This window comes from Podarcis filfolensis (assembly GCF_964270895.1).
Source record: "Podarcis filfolensis genome assembly, chromosome: 11".
Classification (NCBI taxonomy): Eukaryota; Metazoa; Chordata; class Lepidosauria; order Squamata; family Lacertidae; genus Podarcis; species Podarcis filfolensis.
Genome location: NC_139613.1, coordinates 6,914,788 through 6,937,155, shown reverse-complemented (window position 1 = coordinate 6,937,155; position 22,368 = coordinate 6,914,788). Strand labels below are relative to the sequence as shown.

The 22,368-nt window shown below is 47.1% G+C and overlaps 1 protein-coding gene across 1 annotated transcript in view; it reads left to right on the top strand.

Moving 5' to 3' along the window:
* RIT2 (Ras like without CAAX 2) overlaps nt 1-20,363 on the top strand; it is a 261,056-nt gene extending 240,693 nt beyond the window's left edge. The window contains exon 5 of the mRNA XM_083575907.1: nt 20,187-20,363. Coding sequence (XP_083432033.1) covers nt 20,187-20,321 — 135 coding nt within the window. The 3' untranslated portion in view covers nt 20,322-20,363. The remainder of the gene's footprint in view (nt 1-20,186) is intronic.
* The last annotated feature ends 2,005 nt before the right edge of the window (nt 20,364-22,368 follow it).

Below are 22,368 nucleotides of genomic sequence, written 5' to 3'. Positions count from 1 at the left end.
AATTTAAATCAGGGAGACATTAAGAACAGGCAACAAGACGTGTCGACACTTTATATATCTGGGTAAAGGTAAAGGTAAAGGGACCCCTGACTATTAGGTCCAGTCGTGACCGACTCTGGGGTTGCGGCACTCATCTCGCTTTACTGGCTGAGGGAGCCGGCATACAACTTCCGGGTCATGTGGTCAGCATGACTAAGCCACTTCTGGCGAACCAGAGCAGTGCACGGAAATGCCGTTTACCTTTCCGCCAGAGCGGTACCTATTTATCTACTTGCACTGGCGTGCTTTTGAACTGCTAGGTGGGCAGGAGCAGGGACCGAGCAACGGGAGGTCACCCCGTCGCAGGGATTCAAACCGCCGACCTTCTGATCGGCAAGTCCTAGGCTCTGTGGTTTAACCCACAGCGCCACCCACGTCTGGGTAGGCTTGCCTAAACAAAAATGTTTTAAGCAGGCACCAGGAAAAATACAGGGAAGGGGCCTGCCTGATATCAATAGGCAGGGAGTTCAAAAGTGTAGGTGCTTCCACACTAAAAGGTTGATTTTTTTGCAAATGCAGAAGAAATATTATGTGACACCCATAATAATTCCCATTCTATGTACCATAGTGAAATTGCAGTCTGGCCTCCATCACATTGCTGAGCACTCTTGGGATCCAGACATTAACAAGACATATATTGTTGGAGCACATTTTCTCTTTTTTCCGCACAATTTGCCCAAATCTGTCTCTTCTTAATTGTGACAGGAAGGGACCTGAGGCACAGCAGATAAATGTTGTTGGTCCTGTATGACCAGAAAGCAGAACTGTGATTTAGGGTCAGGCAACCCAGGAAAGTACTTGGGACACTGAGCTTGGTGTATATGTGTATCAGGCTTGGAGGGTTTCTGTCATGAGCCATCTATTCAACCACCCTCTCAACAGCTGAATCAAGTAGCACTGGGGGGGGGGGACTTTGGTTTTTCAAATTTTAGTGGTGCACTGTGCAAGCCCCCAAATTGGTGCTCCCCGCCCTCTGCATCTCACCTTCTGTTCTGCTCAATTCTCAACATCATAGCTGTGACACTTCCTAGGCTCGGAACCCAGTGCTGAAGGGAACCAGTCACACTGCCCTAAATCCTCCTCTGGTAGCTGTCAGGAACTGTGCTGAGGAGGGCTGCACTGAGGAAGAAAGGTGGGAGCCACCCCCTCCCCCTGATCCTGATCCTGAATCTTCCCAAGAGCAGGAGAACAGTATAGATTTGGAACAGTGGTTTGCAGAGGGGCATAGTTCAGAAAGCAGAAGCTGGGAAATACTGGATGGGGAACAGCTAGGAGAAGAAACACTAGAAGAGAGAGAGTTAACAGATTCACAGTCTCTGGATAGTATTCACTCCCCTTCCCCAAAGTCCCAGAGAGCTCGGAAAGTGTCAGAACAGAAAGAGCAGAGGGTAAGGTAAAGGTAAAGGGTTCCCTGACCGTTAAGCCCAGTTGTGAACGACTCTGGGGTTGCGGCGCTCATCTCGCTTTACTGGCCAAGGGAGCCAGCGTTTGTTCACAGACAGCTTCTGGGTCATGGGGCCAGCATGATTAAACTGCTTCTGGTGAACCAGAAACGCCATTTACCTTCCCGCCGGAGCAGTACCTATTTATCTACTTGCACTTTGATGTGCTTTCGAACTGCTAGGTTGGCAGGAGCAGGGACCGAGCAACGGGAGCTCATCTCGTCGCGGGGATTCGAACCGCCGATCTTCTGATCAGCAAGCCCAAGAGGCTTAGTGGCTTAGACCACAACGCCACCCAGCGCAGAGGATACAAACTCAGATTACAAGACATAGGAGTGGCGTAGATTAATAGGGATGGAGTGGGGAGTGCCCCTTAATTGGGAGCACCGCCATTTCTAGGAGATGTGTTCTTTGTTCTCTCGCTGTGATTATTAAACTTTTCAACTGGTAAGCAGACTTCTTTTCCTTTGTTTTGCTTATCTACTGCCACGGGGGAAAGAAGCCATTTCCCTGAAGCTTGACAGTAGCCCTAGAACTCATGGAAATCCAATGAGAGACTTTGGAAGATTCAGGTCAGGAAAATAAACTATTTTTTTTAGTGAACCTCTGTCCATCTGGACTATTTTGTATCTGGTTTTGGATCTCAGGGATCCAGTAATAAAGTACATAGTACTAGTATTGTGTATGCCAGGACCAGTCTTAAGTCTGCCCACCCCTGCCTCAAATGTTCCTTCACCAAACACCTGCCCAAGCTGTTTGTATGGTTAAGCTCTCTCTCTCTCTCTCTCTCTCTCTCTCTCTCTCTTTCTCTTTCTCTTTCTCTTTCTCGTGTGTGTGTCTCACAGATACAGGATGATGATCTGGCAACATGGCTTTCGCCAGTGGTTCAGATTCCACTTTTGTAAACTTCCACAGAGCAAAGTTGCAAAAACTTGGAAACACTTCAGAGTTAAATTTATGCCTTCACTTAGTAGGGATTACAGCTCTGGAAATATATTTTTATATATACATGCTTATAAAATGTTGTGATGCATTTATTACAGGAGATCTTTTCATTTCGGTAATTAGTACAAAGTTGCATCTCCTTAGACTTACCACTGTGCGCTGCGGCAGAGCGGGCCGTGATTCATGCTTTTTGTCATTTCCCCTAATGATGATTATAATTCATGACTTTGAATTTGGGCTTTACGAGGCCATACACTGTTGGCAATTTATCGATTGTGCCATTGCTATTATGCTACTGGAGAGCACCCATTTGTTCAAATGCCTTTTTATTTTTTTTTAGGCGAAAACTTATTTATCAGGGAACCCTGGTTAGCGCTTCAGCTTTGTAATTTCCATAATTACCATTGAGGTCTTGCAAGAACATACTGTGTTGGATGGATCTTGGATGGGCATATGCAGGATCTTAAGAGGAGCCTTGCTAGATCAAACCAAACGCCCAATGAGTCCAGCTTATGATACTCACAATGGCCAAACAAATGTGCAAATCGGTCAATCTTGGGTCCCCCCCCCCAATTTCTCATTCCCCCCAAACTTAAGAACATCCTGTGCTCACAGTGGCCAGCTAGATGCCTCTGGGGAACCTGCACTGGTGACAACTCTATGGGGTCCTGGTTGCCTGGGCCCCCACAATTTTTTGTGGGGACTCAGCACCACACCACATGGATCGGACATGATAGATAGATAGATAGATAGATAGACAGACAGATAGATTACGGTCAGAGACCAGTTTATAAAACACACTGGGGGTACAATCCCATAAGGAAAACAAACATTTAAAACAATGTACAACAATAAATTTAAAAATTATAAATGTGATAAGCATATAGACACTTAAAACTTTAAGATACGCTACCGCAGAGAGATGACCCAGAGTCACCCACGGAACTGAGTTTGGGGATTTTCTTAATGAACTAGTTTGGGTCGGGGGATGGTCTGCGCCTACAGATCTGTACACAGAATCTGGCGACTATCTGGGTCATCTTATGATCTTTGCCTAAGAGGAAAAGGTCAATTTTTTGCTTTTCCAGGAGTTCAGCGAGTCTCACCAGCAGGGGATCAGTGGTCTCACTACAAGCCTCTTCATAAAAGGGACATCTAAAGAACAAGTGCTCTGGGCTTCCTATCTCCCCCAATGAACATGAGCAAAGTCTCTGAGCATATGGGACTTTTTTAAAGGATCCTTCCAGGACCGGCGAGGGCAGAGCCGTGCTTCTGGCAGCTCTGACATGACTTGCGGTTCTTCATGATGTCACATTATGTCATGGGTGCCATTGGACACACATAAGCTGAAACCCAAGTTGGCGCCCTTGAAACCTGCAAGTGGGACCTGAGCACAAAAGCCTTCTCCTCTCCTGTATTCAGCAGCTGGTATTCAGAAGAGCTACTGCCTCCAGCCATGAGGACAAAGCACAGCCTCCATGGCTAGGAGTCATCAATAACCATGTCCCCCCATGAATTTGTCCAATCCTTGTTTAAAGCCATCCAAGTTGGGGGTCATCACTGCCAGTTGTGGTAGTGAGTTCCACAGCTTAACTATGCAAACTAAATCAAATTCTCCCCACCCCTCCAATTTTGAGCACTCTTGTGGGAGACCATGGAATTCAAGCTTAGGGCATCTCATTATGTGAAGGAGTGTAGCCAGCTACTGAGATGCACACTGAAGGACCAAAAGACAGATACAACACCCCTCCCACCAAACTTCTAGCTCAATTCACATCTTACCTGAGATGCATGGATGGAAGCTGTAGCTGAAGTGGAGTGGAATGCATGGGCTTTTCAGGAAAACATTCCCAGGTTCAGTCCCTGGAGTGTCCAGGTAGGGTTGGGGGATATAATAGCTTAATGATAGGGCTGTAGTTCAGTGGTAAAGGTCTCAGGTTCAGTCCCTGGCATCTCCTGTTTGCTTTGGGTATGTTCACTGCCTGAAACCTTAAAGAACTCATTGTCGGTCATGACAATGCTAAGTGGCTCCCCATTTGAGGAATGCTCTTTCCAGGGTGGCTGAGCTGGCACCTTCACTATGGTAAAAAGATAAAAGGTAAAGGACCCCTGGACGGTTAAGTGCAGTCAAAGGCAACTATGGGGTTGCAGCACTCATCTCGCTTTCAGGCCGAGGGAGCCGGCGTTTGTTCACAGACAGCTTTCTGTTGGAAAACAAGCCCCCTCGGGAGAGGCTGGCCCCCCTCTAAGGTTCCCGGAGCTTGTTTACCGGTGATCTGCTCTGGCTGGCATCCCCGCAAGTCCAGGAAGATCTTGATAGGCGACATCCCCCAGCGTGGAAGATGCACACCCCCTTTGCTGCTTGCATACCAGCAGGAGAAAGAAGAAAGTCAGAAAGTCTATTACATTTCTACGATTTATTTCTGACTTTACAGCTGTACAAAAAACATGTCCGATCACTCCGACTTCTCTCCGAGCAAGTCAGTAAGACTTCCTTCACATACACAACAGGAAGGTCTCATATGTGAATTCTTTCCCAGGACTAGCCACATCATGTGATGTAAACATCGAGCTGCTTGTTTGCAGCTGCATTGCACTCATATCGTAACACTTTACAGGTCATGTGGCCAGCATGACTAAACCGCTTCTGGCGCAACAGAACACTGTGATGGAAACCAGAGCGCATGGAAATGCTGTTTACCTTCCCACCTCAGCAGTGCCTATTTATCTACTTGTACTGGCATGCTTTTGAACTGCTAGGTTGGCAGGAGCTGGGACAGAGCAACAGGAGCTCACTCCATTGCAAGGATTCGAACCGCCGACCGTCCGATCGGCAAGCCCAAGAGGCTCAGTGGTTTAGACCACAGCACCACCCACACTCCTAACTTTTAGGTACCAGGTGAAAACATTCCTCTTCATCCCATGCCTTTGACCGATTACCATCCCTTTGACCGATTACCATACCATTCCAGGAGGAGATGCAAGGAGGGGAGTTCCTGGTTTGTTTTGTTCTTGTTTTTATTAAATATTTTGTGCTGGGGAGCAGTTCTTGTATTTTTATGCTGTGAACTGCCCTGAGATCTGCGGAGGAACAGAAGTATACAAATTCAACAAATAATCAAATAATAATAAATAGATGGGCCTGCTTCTTAAGTTTCCATGTTGTTCCTCCACCACCCGTTTTGCGCCCTGCCTGGCAGAACTAAATCCATCCCACTCCCTTGACTTCCTCCTCCTCCTGTTCCCAGCACCAGACAAGAGTCCTGCTCTGTTTTGCTTCAAATTCTGCACCTGCTCATCAACCCTTCCCCACAATTCGCAAAACTGGAAGAGAATATGTAAAAGTCTATAAATCGCAAAAAAACAAATTATGCAAATGCGCTTTATTTGCATAATGTATACCAATCACCAATTTCAGCTTTTCTTGGCACGGAATCTGGCTCACATGGGTGGGATGTGGGGGGAGGGGGGACAGAAGAAACTTCATCTATTGTGCAGCACAGACTACATATGGTCCTGTCTATGGGAGTCATGAGTAACATCCATCCTTCCAGGATCTTCTTTTAAAAAAGAGCTCATTGTCTCTTAGACCCACAAAAAAGGCCCTTTTTATAAATAAAAAAAAGATGCTCTCAACCAACAGATGCTGGGGATGAAAAATCGCTAAGGTGATAGGAAATTTATTATTTATTTATGGGACCACCATCTGTTCTATGTAGGATTCTTGCATGCAGAAGAAACTCTCTTTTTTACTAGACAGCCTTCAAAGGATTAAAGAAGAAGAAGAAGCTTACACTAGTTTTGCATCTTTCTTAATAGTTCGCAGTCAAATCAGTGACAAGTGTGTGAATCAAGTTCGGAGTATTTGATCCATTTGGAGACATCGCCAGGTTTTCTCTCCTATGTGAGCTTTGCTTTTTCTTGAGAATCGGGCAAAGCCACAGAGAACATCGACTGCCTCCGTCCTCTGCCACCCACTCCATACACGCATGTTTGTGGATGAAACCCTGCCTCAGTCCTTCTTGAGGTCATGGATAGATTTCTAAGTTAAAGAATCTCTCTCACCCTGACCTAGCCACTGTGATCCATGCGACGGTCACCTCCAGACTGGATTATTGTAACTCGCTCTACGTGGGGCTGCCCTTGAGACTGACCCAGAAACTCCAGCGGGTGCAGAATGCCGCGGCGAGACTCCTTATGGGGTCTTTGCTGCGAGACCACATTCATCCGGTACTATATCAGCTGCACTGGCTCCCGGTGGAGTACAGGATCAGGTTTAAGGTGCTGGTTTTAACCTTTAAAGCCCTATACGGCCTAGGACCCTCGTACCTACGGGACCGCCTCTCCTGGTATGCCCCACAAAGAAACCTACGGTCTGCAAATAAAAACATCCTGAAGGTCCCAGGCCTCAGAGAGGTTAGGCTGGCCTCAACTAGAGCCAGGGCCTTCTCGGCTGCGGCTCCAATCTGGTGGAACGCTCTGTCACAAGAGACTAGGGCCCTGCGGGACCTGACATCTTTCCGCAGGGCCTGCAAGACAGAGCTGTTCCACCAGGCCTTTGGTCAGGGCGCAGCCTGACTCCCTCCTCTGGCAACCTGCACAGAGTTTTGCTTAATGGTTGCCATCAACTTGATTTTAATTAATTTTATAATGAAATATTTTTAGAATGTTGGTTTATTTGATTGTTTGATTATTTGATTGTTGTTAGCCGCCCTGAGCCCGGCTTTGGCTGGGGAGGGCGGGATATAAATAAAATTTATTATTATTATTATTATAAAGCAGGGTGCTTTTCAACAAAGTCAAGCAGAGTAGGTAGCCTTGTAATAGAAACCTCTGACTTATCTGAGAGCAGCCATCTTTCCATCTTTGGCCACATTAACACCATACATTTAAAGAACTAGGATACCGCTTGTAACAGTCACACCTTCACCCAAAGGATTGTGGGATACATAGTTTGTTAAGGGTGTAGAGTTGTTAAAGGTAAAGGTAAAGGGACCCCTGACCATTAGGTCCAGTTGTGGCCGACTCTGGGGTTGCTGTGCTTATCTTGCTTTATTGGTCGAGGGAGCCGGCATACAGCTTCCGGGTCATGTGGCCAGCATGACTAAGCCGCTTCAGAGCACCGCATGGAAACGCCATTTACCTTCCCGCCGGAGTGGTACCTATTTATCTACTTGCACTTTTTGTGCTTTCGAACTGCTAGGTTGGCAGGAGCAGGGACCGAGCAATGGGAGCTCACCCCGTCGCAGGGATTCGAACCGCCAACCTTCTGATCGGCAAGTCCTAGGCTCTGTGATTTAACCCACAGCACCCCCCGCGTCCCTATTCCTCTTGCACAGCTACTATTCCTAGAGAGGTTTAACAGTGATATCAGTGCCTTAAATTCATGGTGTGAATGTGGCCAAGGACTGACACAGAGAATGAAGGCCACTCTTTCTCTTACAACCCTACCTACTCTCTTTTACACAGAGTGATTTAATAGCCAATCCCTCTTCATGGGGAACTCTGGAAATAAGGGGCTCCTAACAAACCTCGGCATCCTGAACAAACTACAGCCCCTAGAATTCTTTGGGGATAGCAATGACTGTTACATCATAGTGCTTTAAATGCATGGTGTGAATGTTGCCTTGGTGGGGGTTTGTATGGAGCCAGAACCACCCAACCCCAACAAAATGTCTGAGATTGCAGCTCAAATTATAACTCAACCACCATGGAGAGAGAGAGAGAGAGAGAAGATGATGGATGAATAGATAATGAAAGGGACAAAGAGAAGGAGAGAGTGAAAAGGAAATGGGTGACTATTTTTGACCTGCTACTGGTATGCAGTGCCAACTACTTTCCGCCATTAGAACATGGTCCTCAGCTTCAAGAAAGGTTGCCCACCCCTACTGAGACATCCTCATGCTGTCCTTGTTATTTTTCAAATGCTTTCCCAAGACTCTCAAGCCTAACTTGGGTTAGGAGAGAGTTGAATGGTGAGAATGGAGCTGAGTCAGGAATGCCTTTTTGCCAAAGTAGGGCTTCAAGAGATTCTCAAAGGAGGAGAAGGAGATGAAGAAGTTATTTCATGCATGGTGGAGGAACATGGTAGGTGATAGGGGGAGGGTTTCAGTGGGGGAGGATTTCAATGGGGTGCCAGTAGCAGGTGCACAGACAACATTGTCACTCCTGGCAGATTCTGCCAAAATGATATCAGAAACTTGGTGCTTGCCTCCTCCTTTTCTAATAAGGGAAAATTAGGATGTGTTGAGGAGATATGTCCAATAGAAGACTTGAAAGTCTAATGGGCTGGAAGAGAAAAGGGCATGGACTGACACCAAGTAAAGGCCAGGCACTTAGGGATTTTAGAGGGAAATTCTTCACGTTGACGGTAACTGATTTCTGAAATGGACAAAGAGAGCCAGCATGCTGGAAACAAATTTAGCAAGCATTTAGAAGCAGAGGCTTAGAACGGGAGAAAGGTTGTAGTTTTGATACAGAAATGGAGCTCTTTCTGCAACTGGGTGGGGGGAAATGGACTATTGGTGAAGATCAGATACTGAGTAAAATCTGCTAAATGTAAGATACATTTGGGAAACTGCAAAATCACATTAGGTTGATTGGCTAATTGCCTGGGGTCAGGGCCCCAGCAGCAGCAAAGAATCTGAGAGAGAGGCAGAGTGGCTGGGCTTGTTGTGTATGGATGCTCAGATCTATCAATTTCAGTTTCTTGTGTTTTTCCAGTTTAAATTCAGGTCTGCACAGTTTCTCAGCAGTGCATTCATTTTTAAAGTTCTCCTGAAAATTCACCAACATTTCAATACAAATTTCTCCTAATATGCACAGGTTTTATGCAGGTTTTCCCAGTGAAATGCATTTTGGTGTGCTATTTTCATTAACACATGCACACTTTAATATATACATTTTTGTCCACATGACTTGGCCGGAAAACTGCATTGTATAATTTGGAGAAGCACAATTTTCAAAGGATGACTGTGTTTCAGTTCATGCATTGTTTTGAAAAGTGCAAATTGGATAGGTTCATCTTTAAATGTGAAGCACATCCCATTTTCTCCCATACCCAGGCTCTGGCTGGGATCTGTGACACTGACACAATAAGCAAGCAGCATTGGATAGGGACAAGCTTGGTGCAAAAGTGATGGAGATGCTTTTGTGCTTTCCCCAGAAGCCAAGGCAGCTCACAGAGAAAAGTCAGAAGTTGGAAAATGGGACAACTTGGGAACTATAGATAGAGGCACTGGAATGGATAGGAAGAAATTTATTCAGCTTCCCTCTGAGATGAAGAACTGGGGAGAGGGAAAAGAATTAAAGGGACTTTCTAATCTCTTTCCTTCCACCAGTGGACATAGAGAACAGCTGGAGAAACCAACAAGTGAGACAATATTTGCAATCAACAGTCATAGCTGATTCTTCCTGTCAGCCACTGGTTTGCTGGCAGAGAGGAAACAAAGGAGCTGCAATAATCAAGCACATGATTTATAAGCAAAAGTTTCCAGGTCCAAATCCCTGACATTTCATTGGTCCACACATATAGCCATGCATATGCTCCACCACTGTGCTTTGGCCCTTTCCCTGTTTTTCCACATAAGGCTTCAGATAGGTCTATTTGCCTTTCTGGCACGAGCAGCATTGTAGGTGGACCCTGGGGCCATTCTCATGAACCAGCATATGGCAGGCCGGATCATCCCCTGCTGCTGAAATTGACCAATGGCAGCAGGGCCTTGTGGATATTCCTCTTGGTGCAGGATCAACTACCCAGGACCAAGATAAAATGTGACCTGCCAGGCCACTCAGAATGCTGAGATGGATAGACCAATGGTCTGACTTGCTCTGAGGTAGCATCCTGTGTTCCAAACACCAAGGACTCTGCCGGAGGAAACTAATATCCACCTAGTCCAGAATTGTTCATCCTGCAGTGACCACACTGATGCCTTCAGAAAAGCCCCAAAAGAAGGACAGGAAGACTTTCCCCACTGGTACCATGGAACCAAAGTCTCATAGAAGTGTAATCAACCCCAAGTTTCATCTGGTCCAACATCTTGCAATGCAGGAATCACAGTTAAAGAATCCCCGACAGAAGGCCATCCAAACTCTGTTTATAAACCTCCAAGGAAGCATAGTTCACCACTTCCCAAGGTCCGTTCCATTGTTGAACAGCTCTTACCACCAGAAAGTTCATCATAATATGCCATCATTATTAGGAGTAGAGAGCAATTGGCTGTTAGAAACTCGGAGGTATCAATCATCCTAGAATTTCACAGCAGGAGTGTCTGGTGCATAGGTCTAGAAAACTGGGGACAGGAGAGTTAGAATTATGTGCAATCCCAAGGGAGGGAAGGCGCATCATGTTCATATCAGGCAAGATAAATGCACAGTATCCCATTAGATTAAAGAGCTGTCAAGGCAGGTTGGTCGATCCTGTTGTGTGACAGTCGTGACCCACCCCTTTGCTACGAAAAGGTTGTCAGCGAACAAACCACACAGGTATATGAGCCCTGTTTATACGCAAAGGTAATGCGGGGAAAGTGTGTTCCGATAAGATATTGGAGTTACAAACATCATTCAAACTTGCTCTGTAATAAATCCCACATCTGGCTGAATTTTCTATAATTTTATTGGCAGGTTCTCCCTTCAGGGCCTGTTTATAAGATCAGCTATATCTAAGCTGCATTTGCAGCTCACTCTTTTCCTAAATTAACAAACCACTGGTCAGCAGATGGAAGAGAAGACAGCAGTTGAGAATGTCCCACATAAATTTCCAGGCTCCAGTATGAATCCTACCCAAAGGGGCGGTTAATTGGTAGGGTGGGGAGAAGAGACTGGAGCTCAGTTTCCCGTTATCCTGATAACATCTAGACTGGGATGCTTTAAGGCACAGATATTCAATGTGGTGCTTTATAAAGGTGGTTAGACTACAGCTCCCATCATCCCTGGCCATTGGCCATATTTATTGGGGTGGATCCTTGTTTCTTATGGAGCTGCCTATAAAACCTTTTGGAAATTTAAGTTGGCTCCAAATACCATAAACTAGTGCTTTGCCAAAAGAGAAAAGCACATCTGCCTTGAAAAATAAATAAATCTCCAAATGTTAAAGAGGAAATAAACTGCATTCAAAAATCACCAAAGGGGAAGAAAAACAGTTGCTGAAATTCTCGTAGGCAGGATGCATGAGGATATAAGAAAAGTTTGCTGGATCAGACTAATGGTCCATTTAGTTCCGGTCCACCAGTGGCCTACCAGATGCCTGTGGGAAGCCAGCAAGCAGGACTTGGGTACCACAGTATTCTGCCCATTTGTGATTCCAAGTAACTGGCATTTAGAAGCTCTGGCAGCAGATGCAGAACATAGCCTTCATGGCTAGTAGCCAATGATAGCTTTATGCTCCATGAATTTGTCCAATTTTAATGTCACCCACATTTGTGGGCATTATTAAATCTTGTGGGAGCAAGTTCCAGGGTTCAATGATGCACTGTGTTGAGTTTGCCCTGAGGGATGGCTCTGTTCGTAGAGACTCTTAATCTTAGGGTTGTGGGTTCAATCCCCCACAATGAGCTAAAGATTCCTGCAATGGGGTGTCCCTATTTCCATTGGGAAAATGTTGGAGAGGAGGCTGCACTGTCTTCCTGGGTGCCCAAACTTCGGTCAAAGCCCCAAGAAAGATATCCATTAAGTAAGGTAAAGGTAAAGAACCCCTGACCATTAGGTCCAGTTGTGACCGACTCTGGGGTTGCGGCACTCATCTGGCACTATAGGCCGAGGGAGCCGGCATACAGCTTCCGGGTTATGTGGCCAGCATGACTAAGCCGCTTCTGGCGAACCAGAGCAGCGCACGAAAACGCCGTTTACCTTCCCGCCGGAGCGGTACCTATTTATCTACTTGCACTTTGATGTGCTTTCGAACTGCTAGGTTGGCAGGAGCAGGGACCAAACAACGGGAGATCACCCCGTCGTGTGAATTTGAACCGCTGATCTTCTGATCTGCAAGTCCTAGGCTCTGTGGTTTAACCTACAGCGCTACCCGCATCCCTAAGTAAATGCATCTTTTTTTGAGTCAGGAAATATGGGCAGGCAGGGAGGCTGCAGATAACCCGCACAAACCACTCTTGGCCACCTTGAAAGCCCCAAACGCCTCACCTACAAAAAATCTAAAATAATTTGAGGATGAGTCTGAAAAACAGAACCTTGTTTCACACCACTAGTATAAATTTGAGTCCTATTCATTCAAGCATTCAGCCTCCCCATTTGTCAATCATCGTGGACCCTATGATCAGAAGATGAGGCATCATTGGTGGTGCCTCCCATGAGGGATGCTCAGTTGGCATGCATCTTTGACTGCCCAACACATATACCTGGTATATCCCATAGCCATTCAGTCATTCAACCCTTCTACACCATTTCTATTAAAATGCTCAGGACGGTTTGCAATGAAATCATGTCTGCCAATTCACCTTGAACAGTCTTTTTTTTTTTTTTTTGGTCATCCATTTATGCACATCCATCTACAAACATTGTCATATACCTATATTATCTATATCTATTCATTCAGCCTAGGTTGTTTGCTAGGAAGACCTTTAAAAGTGTGGCTGGAATATGTATACATATGAAAACAGAGATTACTAATAAAATGTCGGCATCATGTTTTCCTCTGTTTTATTAAGCAGCCTTGCAATGTAATTATTTCTTCTTCCATGTGCTGGGTCGAACCAGAGAAGCTTGGCTTCTCTCCCCCCCCCCCACCCCCCAATCCCCACCCAAATACTTTTTTTTTTTTAAGAAACCCTATTGTATAAAAATTTAATGAAGGCAAAGACCTTGAAAGTGTCATCGGCAATGCAAGCCAAATGCACATTTCTTTTGATAGAGTATGCAGAATAAAATGGCTAGCAGTTAAAATCCAGTGGAACGGCAATAATGCGAGCTTGTAATTCTATTTCTCATTCCCCTGATTACTGTCTGATGTTTTTGTTTATCACTGAATCACACGCCGGTCCCTTCATTTGCAGCCCCGTCGTGGGCAAACAACTCACGTTCCATCATGAAAAACATAAAAGGCCAGGAGAATAAATTGAACAACGTCCCCTCTTCCGCTACTTAAGGCTGCAATGATTCCAACTTTTTTATCCATTCCTCTCCCCTTCCCCTCCCTTCTCAGCCCACTACAAATGCCATTATTTTAAGAATTGGAGAGTCTAATCCTTCCTAAATTACATTAAAGCACCTGTTTTCTGCCATTTTTCTTTTCTTTCTTTTTTTCCAGGAGTTCATACGAACATTCCTTGTTTAAATTAATGAGCTTCTGCAGAATTTGCCTTGTGGGAACTGAGGATGTAATTAAGGTTAGGAGCACATGTGCTTGTCTTAGTGTTAGGGGGGAGTGGTGTGTTGGTTGAAACATCTGAAATTGCATCTATTTAATTACTGGCACGCTGAGGTCTGGTTCACACATGCATGTACAATGATCCTCAGAGTAGAGCCACAGAAATGAATGAAGATGAAGTCATAATACTGCTCTATTCTGCCTTGGTCAGACCATACCTGGAATACTGTCTTCATTCCTGGGTGCCACACTTTAAGAAGGATATCGATAAACTGACACGTGTGTAGAGGAGGGAAACTGAGTTGATCAAGGGTCTGGAAACCAAGCCTTATGAGGAATGGTCAAGGGAGTTGGGTATGTTTAGCCTGAAAAAGAGGAGATTGATAAGAGATTTGATAGCCATCTTCAAATATCTAAAGAGCTGTCACATGGAAGAGGGAACAAGCTTGTTTTCTCCTGCTCTGGACCCAAACCAATGGGTTCAAGCTGCAAGAAAGGCGATTCAAACTCAAACATCAGGAAGAACTTTCTGACAGTAAGAAATGTTTGACAGTGGAACATTCTCCCTCGGGAGGTTGTGAACTCTCTTTCCTTAGAGGTTTTTAAAGCAGAGGTTCGATGGCCATCTGTCGTGGATGCTTTGGTTGAGATTCCTGCATTGCTGGGGGTTGTATAAATGATACTCAGCTTCCCTTCCAACTCTACAATTCCATGCTGCTATATTTCTGTGGCTGCATTTAAATCATAGTTACCTGTGATGGGATGATGAGCTGCTTGTGCGTGAAATTCCTAGTCCCTCAGAGTTTGGCTATGAACGCAAACCTCTGTCTGTAACGGAGCTCCTAAGCATGGCTCCATCAGTCGCTGGTAGAATCCGACAGTGGGCATTTACGGAATTTCTTCCAGCATAAAAGCTCCTTAACGGAAACCCGCCTTCTGGACTCTCGGCGTGACAGTTTCCGGCGAGGAGTGGGTGTCCCTATAGGAGGTCCTGAAACCTCCCCACTGTTTTCGCTGGAAGTGTCTCTGAGCCATCCTCCCGACTCACTTTCCCTAGGAGCTCCTTCCCTCCCCCTGCTGGTTCCTTCCTCAGCTGATAAGTCTCTCTCAACCTCTGGGAGTCCCTTCACCTCCTGTTCTCCCGATGGCAGTTCCCTGACATCCACCTCCCCTCCAGGGCCCCCTTCACCCCCTCCCCTTCCCTCCTCTGCGGGCGGCGAAGGAGCAAAACCCCTGAAAGAACCTCCCTCATCTTCCGAAGTCTCGAACATTTCCCTCCACCGGTTGCTGTTTCTGGTTTCTAAGTACTCCTCCTCATCGGAGTCTATTCCTTCTTCCAACTCCGATTCCGCGAATCCTTCCAGTTCCTCCTCCTCGTCGGTGGTGCCAAAGTACTCCCTCCGGAACCTCGCTACTGACTGAGGTTTCCTGGGGAACCTTTGATGAAACGTTTCGATCAAAAGCTCGTCATTGACCTCCTCTGCCGTCACCCAGGTGTTTTCTGACTCCGGTTCCCCTTCCCACGCTACCAAATACTCCACCTGATTACCCTTCCACCTGGAGTCGATGATTTCCACCACATGGTTGCTGCTTTCCCTCTCTTCTAAGACTGGTCCCCGTGTGGAAACCCCTTCACCTTCCCCCCTATACGGTGACAGTAATGACCTGTGGAACACTGGGTGCAGTTTCATGTGGTTCGGTAACCGGAGCCTGAAGGCCACTGGGTTGACCCGTTGAATGACCTCAAATGGTCCCAATCTTTTGGGTCTCAATTTCTTGCAACCCCCCTTGAACGGCAACCCTTGGGTTGACAGCCACACCTGATCCCCCACCCTTATGGTTTCACCTTCCCTCCTGTTCTTGTCTGCCTGCCTCTTATATTCTTCTTTGGCCCTTTCTAAGTTGAGTTGGAGTTGACGATGGATAGCTTCCATTTCTTCTACAAAATGTTCGGCGGCCGGGACGCTCCATCTCTCCCCTCCTCCCCCTGGAAATGCCCTGGGGTGGCACCCATAATTAGCCAAAAAGGGGCTCATCCCGGTGGACACATTCTCCGCATTATTGTAGGCAAATTCCGCCAGCGCCAACTTCTCGACCCAATCGTTCTCTCTGTCATTGACATAACACCTCAGGTATTGTTGGAGGATACCGTTTGCTCTTTCCGCCTGCCCGTTAGTTTCAGGGTGTCGGGCAGTCGAAAAATTGACCTCTACGTGCAGTAAGCTCATGAGCTTCCTCCAGAACCTGGACGTAAATTGTTTACCTCTGTCTGAGACCACCCTCAAGGGGGCGCCATGCAGCCTAAAAATATGTTCTACAAACAATTTCGCTGTCTCCTCCACCGTGACTGCATGTGAGCAAGCTACAAAGTGGCCCATCTTAGTTAACAGGTCTACTATGACCAGGATGGCGGTTTTCCCTTTGGATTTTGGCAGGTCAGTCATAAAATCTATCGATACCGCCTCCCATGGTCGTTCTGGTGTGGGTAACGGTTCTAATAACCCTGCCGGCGCCCGCCTTTCTCCTTTGGCTCGCTGGCATTGGTCACACCCTCTTACATATTCCCGTACATCTTCCCTCACCTTGGGCCACCAAAATTCCCTGGTAACCAACCACATGGTCTTGTGTTGCCCAAAATGCCCCGCTGTGGGGCTGTCGTGCAGCTGTCTGAGTACTCTCCCTCTCAATTCCCCTTCGGGTATATATAGTGCCCCTTTGTAATACAATGCCCCGTTTCTTTCTTCAAAACCTCCGGGGTTTTCTCCCTCTCCCCTTAGACATCTGAGCTTATTCTGGGCGTATTCATCATTCTCCGTTTCCTCTACCAGTTCCCTTTGCCCCACCAATGCCGCCCCACACACCCAGCGGTCCTCTGGGATGATATGTCTCCCTTCGGGTGCTCCCTCCCCCTCCAAATATTCAGGTTTGCGTGAGAGAGCATCCGCCCTGACGTTTTCCGGACCTGGCACATAGCAAATTTCAAAATTAAACTTGGAGAACTCCTGGGCCCATCTCACTTGTCGTTGGTTGAGCACTCGTGCCGTTCTCCAATACTCTAAATTCTTGTGATCCGTGCACACTTGCACCTTATGTTGCACACCAATTAGTAAGTGTCTCCATCTCCAGAACGCTTCGTGAATGGCGAGTAGTTCTCGGTCATATACCGTGTAGTTCCTCTCGGATTTGTTTAGCTTACGCGAGAAGAAGGCACACGGTCTCCACTCCGACTTACTCTTCCCCGGCTGAAGAAGCACCGCCCCCACCGCCCGGTCTGATGCATCAGTTTCCACTCTCATCAGTTTTTGTAGATCCACATGCAGGAGCTGTTCTTCCGAAGCGAATGCCCTTTTCAATTCTTCAAATGCTTGCTCCACCTCCGCCGTCCAAGCAAATTTCTTCTTGCTACTGAGACAGTCCGTAATGGGAGCCGTTAGGTGGGCAAAGTTCTTGATGAACTTACGATAAAAGTTCCCAAATCCTAAAAATCTTTGCACATCCTTTTTCGTTTTCGGTGTCTTCCATTCCAGCACCGCCTGGACCTTGCCTGGATCCATGGCTAATCCCTTGTCTGACAAGCGGTACCCCAGGAATTCCACCTCCTTGGTGTGAAACTGACACTTCTCCAATTTCACCCACAGCTGGTTAGCTTGCAGTTGGCTCAACACTTCCCTGACGTCCTTTACATGCTGCTCCTCATTCTCTGAATATACTAACACGTCATCAAGGAACGCCACGCAATTCTTGTAGAGCAGAGGTCCCAGGACGTGGTTCATGAACGATTGAAAACATGCTGAGCCTGCTTGTAATCCAAAGGGCATAACGAGATATTCGAAAGCCCCCAAATGGGTGAACATGGTGGTCTTCCATTCATCCCCCTTCCTTATCCGTATCAGGTTGTATGCTCCCCTCAGGTCCAGTTTAGTAAAAATCTTTCCCTTCCTCACCCTGGTCAAAATGTCATCAATCCTGGGCATAGGGAAAGCCACTGGTTCCGACACGGCATTTAGGGCCCGGTAGTCCAAGACCAGTCTCGGTTTATCCGTGTGTTTTTTTGTCCACAAAAAACACTGGGCTGCCCCCCACCGCTCTGGACTCTCTGATGAAACCTCGCTTCAGGTTTTTATCAATAAACTCCCTTTACTCCTGCATTTCCCTGTCTGACATGGCGTACAGCTTGCCCACTGGGAGCTGGGCCCCAGGGACTAGATTGATTTGGCAGTCAAAGGCTCTATGCGGTGGTAGTTTGTCTGCTTCCCTTTCGCTGAAGACATTGCTTAGGTCAGCGTATTGTTTGGGCACCTTCCCTTTGTCCGTTACTTCCATCCCTGCTAGGAAGGCCTTTGCCCCTTCCGGAGCCTTCCCCTCTTTGCAGTGTTCTAGGCAATGTGCTGAACCAAAGGAGACCACTCTCTGATGCCAGCCCACTAGCGGATCATGCAACGCTAGCCAGCTCATCCCCAAAATAATGGGAGCCCCTCCCAAGGTGGCCACTTTGAACGCTATTCTTTCGGTGTGCCTGGCCACCCTCATTACCATTGGGACGGTCTGTAGGCTGACTTCTCCTCCCAACAGCTCCCTCCCATCGATCGTGGTCACCTGCAAGGGGTTACTTAAAGGGATGGTCTGTATCTGGTGTTCAGCTGCAAACTCCTTACTCATAAAATTACAGGAGCTGCCTGAGTCCAAAAGCGCCTTTCTCTTTAGTGGGTGTCCGTTTGGCAGCTCTAGCAACACCTCTATCACTAGAGCTGGTCTTGGAGGTTCCGGCGTGGGCACTTTTACTGCTCCTTGGCCTGGCTGCTGTGCCCTGACGGTGGCAGCCAGGCGTTGGCTTTTACTTGCTCCTGGACTTCCTCCTCCTTTCCCCCAACAGCTCCCGCCACCCCTTGCCATTCCTTTCTTTGTGGACAGACTCTGGCAAAGTGACCTGGCTGCTGGCAGAGATAACATTTCTTGGCGCTCTTCCCCTCCTTCTTCCGCCCTTCACTGGGATTTGAAATTGCGCGCGCGCGCGCTGTTCCAATTTCCATCGGCTCTCCTGACGGGAAAGTTGGCTCCGGAATCTCTGGAATGCGGAAATCCCTCCAACGCTCCCCTTTCCCTTCCCGCTTCTCCAAGGCTCTCGCCTCCTGGCGCGCTCAAATGGTGAGCGCTGATTTGGTCAGCTGGTCCATAGACTCCGCCCTGGGCGCCCGGGAAAGTTCGTCTTTCACCGCCGAAGAAAGCCCCTCTTCGAAAAGCATTTGAATGGGTTCCGCCGATAGATCCCACCCCAATTTATGGATCAACATGGTAAACTCAGTCCAGTACTCACGGACAGATCGGCTCCCCTGTTTGCAAGCCATCAACTGTCTGCGCACCACTCCCTGCTCAATGTCGCTAGAAAACATCAGGTCCATGGCACGAAAAAACTTCCTCGTGTCCTTCAGGACGGCATTATTCCCTGCCATCAGGGGTCTAACCCAGTCTCTTGCCCCCCCTTCGAGATGGCCCACCACAAACGCCACTCGCGATTCCTCGTCGGGAAAGTCGTCAAACTGCAGATTGAGAGCATACTGCATCTCTGTCCTGAAGGCTTGATAGTTCCTGGGATCCCCCCCAAACTTCTGCACCAATCCTGGCATCTTTCTTGCCAGTGGGGTCCCTTTTGCCTTTTCTGCATCCTGCGCCCTCCTCTCCTCGAGCCTCGCCGTTTGCAGCGCTAGCTGGACCTCCAACACCCGGTACCTTTTTTCCAGGCTTGGACCCGCTCCAGCTCCTCCTGCTTCTCCGGTTCCGGCTGGGTTGCTCATGATGCCTCTCTGCACAAGCTGCTTTCAGGGACTGTCGGATTGTTGTGATGGGATGATGAGCTGCTTGTGCGTGAAATCCCTAGTCCCTCAGAGTTTGGCTATGAATGCAAACCTCTGTCTGTAACGGAGCTCCTAAGCATGGCTCCGTCAGTCGCTGGTAGAATCCGACAGTGGGCGTTTATGGAATTTCTTCCAGCATAAAAGCTCCTTAACGGAAACCCGCCTTCTGGACTCTCGGCGTGACAGTTTCCGGCGAGGAGTGGGTGTCCCTATAGGAGGTCCTGAAACCTCCCCACTGTTTTCGCTGGAAGTGTCTCTGAGCCATCCTCCCGACTCACTTTCCCTAGGAGCTCCTTCCCTCCCCCTGCTGGTTCCTTCCTCAGCTGATAAGTCTCTCTCAACCTCTGGGAGTCCCTTCACCTCCTGTTCTCCCAATGGCAGTTCCCTGACATTACCCGACATCTACAAATTAGTAGATGCATATGTTATGCAATTCTGCCTCTGTCTGTCTGTCTGTCTGTCTGTCTGTCTGTCTGTCTTTCTGTCTGTCTGTCTGTCTGTCTGTCTGTCTGTCTGTCTGTCTGTCTCTCTCTCTCTCTCTCTCTCTGTGTGTGTGTGTGTGTGTTTGTGTGGTGATGCATAAATGACCAGCTCCTACATCTGACTGCCTTGAATTGGCCAGCATCTGCCCTGTTCAAAACCTTGATGGGAAACCACTGGAACGACCAGTCCTTTAAAGCCAACTTCAAGAGACATTTAAATCTGCAGTCTATGCCCAACACTTAACTCAAGCGCAGATACTTGCTCTGTAGCTGAGGGCGATGTAAAATGAGAAGATATGCATGACATGAAAAGTTGTAACATACTTTCTTCTCCTTCTTCTTCTCTATCCCCCCCCCCACACCCTTACACTTACATGAAGAATTTATCTTCTCAGTCACGCTCGGTATCATTTTTCACAAATGAATGGCTTTCTCCTATTTATGCGCTACGCTGTTTCTGGCTATCAAAATGAATAATGCTTTGGGAGAAATGTTATATTAAAAAGAAGAGAAAGGAAGAGAAAAGAGAGGGCAGGTTGCTTCTAAGTGGGAGGGAGATAAGGGTGTTATTGTTGTTGTTTTTAAGTCCAAATTTAACCTGTTTGCGTCTTGGGCCATGTTGATGCCACATTTCCCAAGAGGCTGTTGTTTTTAAAAATCATCATTGGTTTCCATTCTCATTCAAATTAAACTAGTTCAATTAAATTAAATTAAAACCTCTATTTCATGCAGTGGTCTTGACTCCAGCATAAAGACACAATAGATGGCTGGATTCCCTTGTCTTGATAGCTCAGTGAAAACCACCCCACTGATGTGGCACCAAGTTAGTGGCATATTCCTTTTTTAAATAAAGTTTTATTAAAACTTGTCACGTTAGAGTAAAAAAACAACACCAAACTAATCTAAACAAAAAAAACAGTAAAAAAAGAGGGAGAGGGGAAAAAAAGAAGCTAAATGAATACAGAGTCCTCTCTCACAGATATATTCTAACTTTTATCCCATACAAAGAAGGATGTACTTCAAGCATCCCCAGCCTTCGGCCTTCCAGATGTCTTGGACTACAATTCCTGTGGGAATGTTCAGGGAGGCGGGAGACGATATATTGTTTAATAATATCCTTTCCAACTTGCGTTAACAAGTTCTATAATTTAGCAGAGCAACATTCCCCTTTTTAAACTTACACAGCGGATAACTTGTTGCCAGGCTTGTTTAAGCCTCTAAAATAAGTTTCCTGGTAATTCCCCTTTATAAAGGTAAAGGGACCCCTAACCATTAGGTCCAGTCGTGGCTGACTCTGGGGTTGCGGCGCTCATCTCACTTTATTGGCCAAGGGAGCCGGCATACAGCTTCCGGCTCATGTGGTCAGCATGACTAAGCCACTTCTGGCGAACCAGAGCAGTGCACGGAAATGCGGTTTACCTTCCCGCCAGAGCGGTACCTATTTGTCTACTTGCACTTCATGCTTTCGAACTGCTAGGTTGGCAGGAGCAGGGACCAAGCAACAGGAGCTCACCCCGTCGCAGGGATTCGAACCGCCAACCTTCTGATCGGCAAGTCCTAGGCTCTGTGGTTTAACCCACAGTGCCACCCGCATCCCTTTATTCCCTCCTAAAAAGGAATAGACACGACACAGTCTTGCATAAAAGTATAAAAATAGTTTACTCACATTCTGTTCACAAATGGATCCCAGAAGGCAGACTTAAGTTACAAAATATATACACCTGGAATCTATCCCATAAGGAGATTGTTCCTTTGTCCTCTCTTGGCTGGAAACCAAGAGAGCATCTCAGGCTGATGCTTCTTCGACAAAAGCAAAATGGAGAAGAGAGAGATGTGGTGGCCAGTCCTGTGCTTTTGTTACCTGCACAGGTAAAATCACGTCCACCTCTGGTCACATGCAGAGGAAGTTTGTTCCAGCACAGGAGGAAACAGGAAGTTTATCTACTGGCTGGACAAACATCCATCTTCATATCTACACGTGTCCACTCTAGGAATGTTGTATTTGACTGCTCTGTGTTTCACACCCCACAATTCACATCATCCCTGACCACTGGTCCTGTTAGCTAGAGATCATGGGAGTTGTAGGCCAAAACATCTGGAGGGCCGCAGGTTGGGGATGCCTGATGTACTCACTCATCACTCACCTGGAACCATTTGCCTCCCCCTCCTCCCGGTCTCTTACCCTGGGAGAGCTCCCCTTCCCTCCCTCTCACACGGGGTCTTTCACCAGCTGTCCGTCATCTTCATCTGCATGCAATTCTTACCAAAATACAGCAAGAGAGAATATTAAA